The sequence below is a fragment of the Rhagoletis zephyria genome, unplaced genomic scaffold (genome assembly GCF_001687245.7).
Source record: "Rhagoletis zephyria isolate East Lansing unplaced genomic scaffold, Rhagoletis_zephyria_1.1 Rzeph_scaffold_05530, whole genome shotgun sequence".
NCBI classification, from domain to species: Eukaryota; Metazoa; Arthropoda; class Insecta; order Diptera; family Tephritidae; genus Rhagoletis; species Rhagoletis zephyria.
Genome location: NW_016162613.1, coordinates 8,540 through 19,586, shown reverse-complemented (window position 1 = coordinate 19,586; position 11,047 = coordinate 8,540). Strand labels below are relative to the sequence as shown.

The 11,047-nt window shown below is 35.5% G+C and overlaps 1 protein-coding gene across 1 annotated transcript in view; it reads left to right on the top strand.

The window, feature by feature from the left end:
• The window catches only part of side-VI (sidestep VI transmembrane protein), a gene marked incomplete at its 5' end in the record, with an annotated part of 38,266 nt that overhangs the window by 21,905 nt on the left and 5,314 nt on the right, over positions 1-11,047 (top strand). Inside the window, 2 exons of the mRNA XM_017627838.1 lie at positions 1,318-1,539; positions 9,239-9,523. Of these exons, the coding sequence (XP_017483327.1) occupies positions 1,318-1,539; positions 9,239-9,523 (507 nt within the window). The remainder of the gene's footprint in view (positions 1-1,317; positions 1,540-9,238; positions 9,524-11,047) is intronic.

Genomic DNA, 11,047 nt, shown 5'->3' with positions numbered 1-11,047 from the left:
TAGGTTTGATGTCAATTTGGCTTCTACCTGTGTTTATTGTACCATGATTGGAAGCATGCAAACGTAAATTTTTTTTTCCTTCATTTTTGAACATAAATAAATAAAAAATCAGAGCTTTTTAAAAAATCGACATGGATAGATCGACGCGAAATTCAGCTAAAACAAGCATCTCAGAAGAAGAGGAGGGATGCCTTTTCAGGAAGAAGGAAATTTAAAAATACGTGATTGAGAAAAGTTTGTTGTTGTTGTTGAGAGGAAAAAATTTCATTTAAAAATATGGCTTCAATCGCTTCAATCAAAAGATTTCAAAACTACGTCTGGTTCCTACAGTCTCCAGAGTACACTAGAGATATGGAGAGAACACTTCTCACTGCTTGCTTATGAAGGGCAACGCAAGTGGCGTGCTTGATGAAGAAGACTCCGTGGTTAAGTAAATGGACGATGCTTAGAATATACTGTTCTGTTGTTATAGTGGAGGGATATTTTTATTCGACTTTCCAGAATACTTGCTTGCAGTATTGAGACCGGTTTGGCAATTTTTGTCCACCTACTTTTTCGATTGAGCCGAATATGCTGCGGTATGCACTCAATGAGTGCTCTCTGATAGCACAAATCAGAGTCTTTTCTTATATTGTTACTCATACGCACTGTCATCCTTAGCCAGTGGTTATATGTACAATCAATATCGAAATTTTCAAAGTATTTTTAATTTAAATTACAATTTTATGCAACGAATTTTTGCACCCGTATTCATTTGCTTTTGATTTACATATTTGAAGTGATATCAGATTTTCATAAAATATCCTTATACTTATCGGAAAATCTGAACACAAGGCAATGTAATTCAACAAAGCAAATATGTACTGGTGCAGTTACTTTGCGGCTGCTATTGGGCACAATTTTGAAATTGAATATTTGTGCAAGCAAAATGGCTAATATGTATATAACATACATACATACACATAACATAAAGATGTCTAAAATTTGTGGGGCAACAACACGAGACCTAACTACCAAAAACACGTAAGCGAAATTTTTTTTTAATTTTCTTTTTGATGCAGAAATGTTTCCAGAGTATCTAGATGCACTTCTTAATCAAAAATTAAATTTTGAAAAAAGTGTCGCTTACAACTTTTTGGCGGTTAGGGCTCAATATTATTGTTTTCGCTGGGATTTGGAAATACTTAAACTCCCAAATTACGAAAACTAAAGTATGTATGTAAACCATTTACATATAAGTATGTATATTTAATTAGAGCATACCAGAAAACAGCTTTAAATTTCACCAAAAAAAAAACTCTTCTGTATTATTTTCAGGTTTCGATGGTGGCTTACGTCAATGGTTTCTCATGGAAATATTCGATCAACACACTGGCCAGCTGCAAGCAAATATCTCCTCAAAATATCCAGTATTGAGTGTAACCGGCCTAGATTCGGGTCGCCTCTTTCGTATATTTGTTTATGCAGTGAATTTGCGCGGACGCAGTGAAGCGGTGCAGGTGGAAGGTTACACGCTGAAAGCGGCCGAAAAGCAAACAGGTGAGTTATGTGAATGTGGATTAGTATTAGATATAGTATGCTTGACACATTTAAGTGTTAAAAAAAAATGAGTGAGATCATGAAATTGGTCGAAATAAAGCGACTGATAAAATAAATTGGTTTGTACAACTGCTAAATAGTTTATACTGAACAATTGAAGAAGAGCGGAGGATCCGGATTCAGATATTTATATTTACATTGTAACAACAAAGTCTTCTATTGAGACAAGAAGAATGAATAATATAACGCGAAAAGGAGGAGAACGATTAACAAGCTTTAGTTCGAACTTTTCTTACTTTTTAAGAAGCTTGAGATGAATCCTGAGAGCCGTACCCTTAAACGCAATTTATAACTATAGAAAATTAGAGATAAATTTAAAGAAACTGTCATAAATTGTCAGGTTTTTTGAAAAGAGAGTTATTATTTGGGTAGTCAACCGACGACCGAGTTTTTCCTTTCCGCTGGTGTTCTTTTATTTGGGTATTAGGTTAGTTGCTTCATAAGTCTTGAGTTTTTCTATTATTTCCTATGTTTTCGTTTAACACCAGTGCAGACCTGACCGAACGATTTCAAAACTTGTACTGAAAAATAGGCACTTGGCCAGTTCTTTAACTTAACATTACAATAAGGTGGGACTCAAGTTCAAGCCCACTCCACTTCGCAACGGAATTTAGCCTCAAGTTACATTACTGAGTTCACCACGGTGAAGCAGTAAAAAAAAAACGCCGCCCTAATTGAAATAAGTGGGACACTTTGAGACCCCCTACTATCGGGTTTAATGCAATGCCAAACGTTGTGCCGTCGGTATTGCAGAAAAAGCTTTGGCTGCCTGCACAGCGGTTAAACTATGAGGCGTTGGTATAAACAGCTTACCATTAACTATCCTTCAAGCGAATATTGGATGGAAAGCAATATTTGGAATTAAGACCTACTGAATTTTTTTACGGATGAATGACAGTTGAATGGAAGGGTAGGTGGAGGTGTCATTAGCCTCAAATGTGGGAATTGTATTTGTATGAAAACTTAAAAAGGATATACCAAAAAAAGTAAAACTAACAATTCGTGCTCATATCGATGGCTAAGTGGAAGATAGACCTAGCTCGGAAGCCTATTTGAAACGTTCTATCCCAGAAACTACATACATACATACTGATTCATATGTAAAGAAGCGCCCCTGAGCTGGTGAATTACAAAATAAAATATGTGTGGATTTTAAAGAGAATAGTATATAACTTCTTCAATACATAAATAAACTCAATTTGTTACAATCATACATTTAAGTACATACACATATGAGTGTTTCCTGCATTACAGACGTTCCGTTTGCAGACACTTTTTTCATCATGAAACTATAGTAGACTCGATGCAATTTATGGTACCCATACTACAAAAAAAAATGATGTATGAATGGTTCTTAGAAAAATAAGCAGTCATAACAATTGCGTCAACTTAAACTTGCCAACGATGTTTAATAGCTGTCAAAAACTGTGCAAAGCTGTTCGGGCGTTCCAAAGCACTTAAGGCCTGAATAGCTAGCAGGTGACAGGTAACAAGATCAACAGAAATAAGGTCAGTTAACACTAACAGGTCTATTCTGCGCTGGTAATAAAAAGTTTGTAACCGGTAAATAAAGTTCCTGTCAATTTTTAAACCCTTTTCGCATTCTGTGTACTCTTGTAACCGGTAAATTTTGTTACCTTCTCATAAGCTGGTAAAAAGATATTGCCCGTGAAATATGCAATGCCAGAACTTCCACAAATTTCATAGCTGAATTGCTGAATATTTTAACTGCATTACCAACGCACCTAGAATTGCGGTAACAAGAAGTGGTAAAATTTTACGATAATAAAAATTTCCGGTTAAAAAATCGCCGGTAACGTGCAGAATAGACCTATAACTGGTGATTGGTAACTAAGTGAATTGACATTATTTCTTTTCCAAAAACGAAAAGGTAATAATGTCAATTGACCTTATTTCCATTGCTCTTGGTCTGCTCGCATAAAATTTTGCTTTGCTAATGACAAAATCCTTGAATTCCTTTTAAAAAGCCGACATGCTTCGTTTACGCTCAAAAACAATATAGCGCTTTGGTATAGGCAATTATTGCTTACTTAACACATGTTTCTTTTCTTACTGCTGCTTTACATTTATATTTATTTATTATATATTTAGGGTCCTCATTTTTGCATTTCGCCTCCTCATTTTTACCTATCATATTTGTCTAATAATTTTTGCTTAATGCTTTTTCAACTTTTTTCATGGCTTTATTGTCTCTTTTTATACTTGCCAAAATTGGAAGAAATACCTGTCTTTTGTTTTCGATTAATCTTTTTTAGAGCAAGCTTGTCGCATCTTGGTGCTTTTTGCCATGATATAATCATTTTTAATTTTTGTTGTATATGTTTTTTTTTCGATCTCTCTTTTCTATATTCCGCCACTTTTCTTCATCTTTCTTCAAATTGCGTCTCCACTTCATTGCTCTCTCAGCCGTGCTTCTAACGTTCGTTGAAGTCATGTCGTCGTACTAGCAGAAGTATGTAATACATTTATTCACCTACATAGAAACAATATGACCCAAAATTATTTGAAGCGTTCGGACGTTCCGATTTTCAATTTAATTACAATCGGTAATCCTATACCTTTCTGAAAAAAATTTTATCCGACTGGCAAGAGTAACCAAAACTAGCTTTTGTACTAAAATTTTGCAAATAAAGTGAACGTAACGACTTTTTTAAAGGTAAGTTATATTTTGCGTCCGAATGCTTGACGTCTAGACGACTCCTAATAAACTTTTACTTTGTTTTTGTTGTAAGATTTGCGGAACATGAGCTATACTAAATTTCTGTTAAGAGTTCCAATTCTTTTTAATCGTGTACCAAAATTATGAAGACTTTCTGGAAGGTATGATTTCTCCAAAAAAAAAAAAACAAATTGAAAGTGTAGTTGGAAAAACGCAAATATCTTGAAATGCGATGGACCAATATTTTGGTGGATGAAAAACCAAACATATAGTTATCGACTGACATCTATAAACTTTGTCCAGGCAAAACTTTTTTATTTTTTTTTTGCTCTTGGCTGACACTTTCCAGGAAATACCCATACATATGTACATATGTATATAAAATATACGTCAACGGCAAATTACGTAAAATTCATATATTTTATGATTAACGGACTACGAAAGCATCTTGTGATTCTTGGGTTAAAGCTAAATAAAGTGGTAATGAAATTAAATGAGCAAAATATCAAAAGTATTTGTTCACTTTTGCAACATTTTAAATTTCAATATATGAAATAGGTAACTGTAGGAGATTTCTGTGTTCCGTATAAATTTAAATATTGCCTACATTTTAACATATGTACATATTCTCCGCAACTTTTCTCGCCACCAGCCACCCATGTCTATTTATGCATACATTTTATTATGTAATGTAAACCAATTTTTGTCACGTAATTGAAATTAGTAGTATAAGATAATTTTCTTGGCATTATAATAGACGCTTAGCAAATTGAAAAAGGGTTGGACTAATGTAAAATGGGAATTAAGAAAAAATTTTGCAAATCCTTTCCTGAAATAAATTTTCGCTTTTTCTTGCTGATTTTTCTTTTTACGTTTCTCATTTTGTATGTTGTTGTTTACGTCCTTCAGAAAAGGTAGCATTTAAATGCTAGACTGCATCGCTCAGACAGCTTATGAGCGATATTTATGACAACCAAAAAAAAAATGTTGAAAAAATACCAAAAAAAAAGCAAAAACCTGGGCAAAAATTAGGTAGGAAAATTGGAAGTAAAACTCATTTCAATTTATGCATGAGCTTATTTACCTTTTTTCGCAAGTAGCACTTTGCCTTAAATTATGCAGAAGAAATCGTCCAAAAAGATAGTAAACATGCAGACCACAACAGCAAGCAGACGAGGCAACGTCAAACCTTTTGGGGGGCGGTCGGGCGGCTGAGTGGGCGCTTAAATGCATTGGTGTATAATTTAAAGCAGAAAATTGGATTTTTCTGAGACCTGAGTAGTTGAAGGGGCAACTAAAAATAATAATAAAAAAAATATTAAAATCTTCTTATGTACGACTATGTATGTAAATAGATACTAATAAGAAGATGTCAAAATAAAGCAGACTGCGAAAGAGTTCGAGTTGCATTGCAAGACGGTGCACGGTGCGCCTTCAAATGCCCAGAGGAAGCGGAAAATTTAAAATGATTAGCTTTAATGAATATAAGGGCAGCCCGTAATGTAAGCAAAATCAAAAAAAAAAAGCAGGAAAACTAAACAAGCAAGCTAAATAAAGTGAAGAAAAATTTTGAAGAAAGAGCGCACAGAGTAATGAAAATTGTAATACTAATTAGCTACGGCAAAAGTAGCAGTGTCGTGGACGGCGAACGGTGGGTGACAGCACAGCACAGCAGCTATACAACAAAGACAAGCTAAGAAGATTTATATCAACTTGGTAAATTGAAAAGTGTTATGGTGTTTGCAGCATTTATTCTTTAAAACACCGCGAGCGCGCAATTTTTGTTGAAAGATTGAGCGTAAAAAAGGTAGAAGAAATTAATATATCTATTAAAAACCAGTTTTTTTTTGCTACACACATAAATTGATATAAGATTCTTAGAAAGTAGATGAATTTATTATATGCGCAAGAAAGAGTTTAATAAGCAGAAAAATGCCATTGAAGGTCGCAAATTAATGGCTGCTTCTAAAAATATTATAAAAACGAAAATATTTGAGATTTCGCGAAATCAGTGGAAGGTGCTAAATAAAACCAGCAGCAACCTGTTTAATGCATTAAAAAATACTAAATATTTACAACGGATCGAATTTTTAAATATTGATGAAATTTTAAGAAATATTCATAAAAAAGGAACTACTATTTCAGTTTGATATTCACTGAAAATTTCAGAATATGGAGTTCGACTTGACTTACGATAACAAAAGAAAACGGTTCAGCATACCTTTGCGAAATTAACCCATATTCGGCCTCTGGCCAATTTTTAGTCAATGAACTGCAAAAGCGGGGCAGAACCACAAAAAGTATTCCACAATCTTATCCTCTTCAAGGCAGTATGGGCAAATGGAGTTGGTCTGGTATTTGTACCATATGAAGTGACCAGTCAGCAGTCCAAAAAGTTGTCTGCAGTCCCGTCTGCTCAGTGAGAGCAAAAAACTAGATATACCTTCTGAGATTTAAGGCAACATGAGTTTTGCCCACCTGCAGTCGTCCCTCGATGCCTCCTGGTCATTTCTGAACAAAGTATTCACCCAGTTTCTGATGGTGGTTTCGATGACCGAAGGTGGTAGTGCCATAACTGTTGGCGGACCGAAGAATCTGATCTGATCGTGATCTGAACCAACTCTGGCCAGTTGTTTAGTGTCTCATCACCAGATACTCCCAAGTAACGGGCACCCAGAGCGAAGTAAGCTTCGTTATGTTTGCCAACATAATCACAAGTCGAACAAGTTGATAGAGGCTGGCCATTGCCTATTGCTGGTACGAGAACGTAAATACCTTCCCCATCCACCTATTCTCTACCACGTAGTCCATGGCATTTGGCATTGCAAATACTTAGCCTGGAAGACCGAAGCATACTACCCCAAGGGAAAAGTGTAAGCTTATCCCCATCAACTTCGTTGTTGGTATTATGCCAACATTCACTCTCAGGAACTAAACATTATAAGAATCTCTTATATTGCGCTATTGTGACATTGAGAGACACAAGTGCTGAGATCTCTTAGAATACAAAAGAATTAAATTGACCTTTGAAATTGACATTCAAAAAGGGAAGGTATTTTTTGACATGAAACCAGTGTGTTATGAAATTTTTAAAAGTTTTCAACACATATCTTTGCTATTCTTTCATCAAAGAACACATTTCGGTGGTCGTTTCGGTTCGAACGCATTTACTTTTTTTAATTTTATTACAATCAGTATTTAGGTAAAAAAAAAATAATTTTAAAGTTTTGAGGTCAAGGTAATTTTTCATTCTATCTAACCTTTAGAGGTAGTGTTCCATTAAACCGCACCTCAGCTCATCCTTAAAAAGCCAAGACTTATCAATAATGAACCACAGGTTAGCTCTGGCTGAGAGCTAATTTTGGGGACGTCCACTTGCTTCTTACTTTATGGTTACTTTGTGATACCGCATGGGGTTTCTAACCAATGTTCTGGCTCCTTAGATTAAGTATATATTTACCTTTTGTTTCGACCCGCCAACGACGGAGTGCCCTTCCGTACTTGCTGTCCATATAAATATGTCAACTTGCTGCTGATAGAGAGAGTGATAGAGAGAGAAGCGACGACAACATCACCGTCTTGTTGACACGGTCTACGATTTTACGTTGGTGGCTAGATGAGCTCTTAGTACATTGAGCGTCTTTGATTGATATTTCTATGAATTTCTCATTCAGTAGAAACTTACTTCTTTGAAGAAGATGGCAAAATAATCCCTTGTATCTGTATCAGGCAATGCAGTTCCATGACGTGCGAGTTCGTCGACCCTAAATGTCGCAATGATGAAGAATCGTTAAGAAAGGTCAGCGTATTTTTCCCAGGGACTTAATAGTCGTCTGCCAGAGAAAATTTAAATATCTTAACTGGGTATCGTGTTGCACTTTACCAATGTTTCGAACTTTGAAATGGCCATCAGTCCATTGGCCAGGAGTCAACCCTGCGGAAGCTGAATGATATTATTTCCGATTCCGATTTCTAATTTTTCCGATTAATCCTCTTACCACGACTGTATCTACTGACCATTCCTCCCTTGAGGAAAGACGGGTCATGAACTTGATTCCGGATGTTGTCTGTTGTCGGAAACGCAGTAATGTCACTCCAGATTTTACAATGACCGATATGTGGATGCGACCATTTCTTGGTTAAGTTGAGCTAAATGGCAGTGTTAAATGCCACCTTTCTTTCAGAAAGTAGCGCATTGGGCGCTTTGGTGGCTGTGTTTGGTCTTCATGGCTCCTGTTATCAGTAGAGAAGCCAGCCGTTGACATTATTTATTTTCTTAGCGCTTACCTTTTTATTGAGTGCATCCCAGAAAACTACTACATCGTAGAAAATAATCGTTCTTACCACCACGGTGTAACCAAATCTTAAGATCTTGGGCTTATGGCTTTGCGAACACCATTCCTATTCAGAACTAAACCTAGATATTTAGCCTGATTGGTGCACTGTGGTAACATGTAAGGCGGTATTTCCGGGCGATGGGCAGCTGCGTTTCCTAGTATATAATAACGGTTCAGATTTCGAGTGCAACTTACTCCCAAGCCTCGAATGTTGCACCAGTGCACCAGTTTATTTAGCTGGCTTTTTATGAGATTCGTTAAGGTTACTAAATGTTTCCATTTCTACCACTCTACCGTCGCCCCTTTCCACCACTTTAAGCAAGCTTCAACGTCATCTCTGCCATTTAAATGGCTACGCTGTTTGCTCGCAAGCAAGTGATTAAAAATGTAAGAAGAAGTTATGGAAAGTTACATTTTTTTTTCTTACTTGTTTAAGTTCTTACAACACTTACAACGTCAGCTGCGTTTAAAGTGAAAAAAGTATGCCTTCATAACCAAAACGTCTATCTCCATACATACTACATATATTTATATCAATGTGTCTACATTTACAATTTAATTACAGAGTATCTTTTTATCATGTTTCACTTTTCATCGCTTCTTATTCTCATCATCTTTTCAGTCGCACTGACATCCTACAAGGGTACCCAATCGAGCTTCGAACTCACACCCATACTCTCGGTCGGCATCTTCGTTGGCATATTGGTTGCTTTGGTTTGCATTGCCATCGGAACAATTGCCGCATTGAAGTTACGTACACACAAACAACAACAAAAATATCAACATCAAAATGCGAAATTCTCACGACCTGGCAATTTACAAATTAAGGATAAAATCTCATTGCCATTAAGTCATTCGGAGGAGATGTACGACGAGAAGAATCCTGATGTGGTGCCGTATAATGAAGGTAAGTAAGCAAAACCACCAACCAGGTGGTAACAGTCAACACAAGCTATCGAAGAAGAAGAAGATAGCACTTGTAAGTAGCAGTTAAGGCGGCAGGGAACAGGGAAATTGGGCGCCCCCGATAGCGGAATAAGTGCTTTGGTCGTCGTAATATAAACATGCATACATCCATACATACATACATACAGACATTCATAAATATTTGTATATTTACGAGTGTACAAACATAAGTAGATCATGATAAATGGCCAGCACGAAGAATTGTGCAGTGCACAGTGGGAAGTTAAGGGACACTCAAGCGGCATAGTGCCGCTGCCGATGTGGTTGCAGAAAAGTAAAACAGGCAGCATACAACAGGACACAGAAGATTACGTTAGCAGACTAAGGACCTTAACTGCACTGACAGTGTAGGACATGCGATTGCTATGGACTTGTGCAACAGCAAGGCATACATACTTATTTGCACTTACATGGGCCTACATACTTAAATATTTGTTTATGTGTATGTATGTATGCATGCTTGCGTTTAAATTCATTTAAGTATGGTGCGCCAATTTGCACATTTCACAAATAGCATAACGTAGCTGGCGTTATACATATATGTACTTAATATTGTGCGTAGGTGCAAGTACGTATATACAGTCGTTTTGTGTCGCCTGAAACACTTTTAAAATTTTTGCTTACCTACAACCATTTGCAATGAAGTACTCTACTGGCTGTTTAATTCGTAGCAGAGCTGGCCTTTATGTATGTACATATGTATGCTTGTTTGTCCAGGAATCGACCACTTTCATAACTACATATGTACTTATATGTATATACACATAAAACGTTTTGTCGATGGCCTTTAGCATACTTTACGCATCTGAAATTTTGTAGCAACTGCCTACTCGTATCTACATACATACTTATAAATGCATTTGGTTAATTGTATTTTGTGTACAGTTACATTTACGCATACGCACAATCCCACCTAAGTAAATTTACTTGCCAGTTAATGTATACACACCCTGTTGGAATAGAGCGGTCAATCTCAAAGATTATCCAAATGAATAGGTTGTTTGGAAATAAATTACTTTGAAACAAATGCAGCCTTTCGGCTACTGCTTTTAAAAATCTTTAACTGGCTAGCTTACGGTAAATAGCTATTTTGATAGAAAGCATATATCATATTTTCAATCTAATTTTCTTTTACTATTTAGAGTTTATTGTTTTAAAAATATAATTTGTTTAATTTTTAGAAACATTGTTTTCTTGTTTTCATTTTTTTCTCTTAAAAAGTAAAATATTTTTTTTTTTAATTTCATTTATTTTTTAGACACTTATTCTTTCCTTTTATTATGTATTTCTTTTTTTAATTTAGTTTCTTTTTATTTTTACATGTTATTGTCTCAAAGAGAAAAATATATTTTTTTTCACTGAATTTTAAAGAACTTATTTTATTTTTTACTTTTTAAAGTAAATATTTGGTTCACCTTTTTTAGTTTTCAGAATATAATATTTTAAAAAGAAAAAAATATTTTAT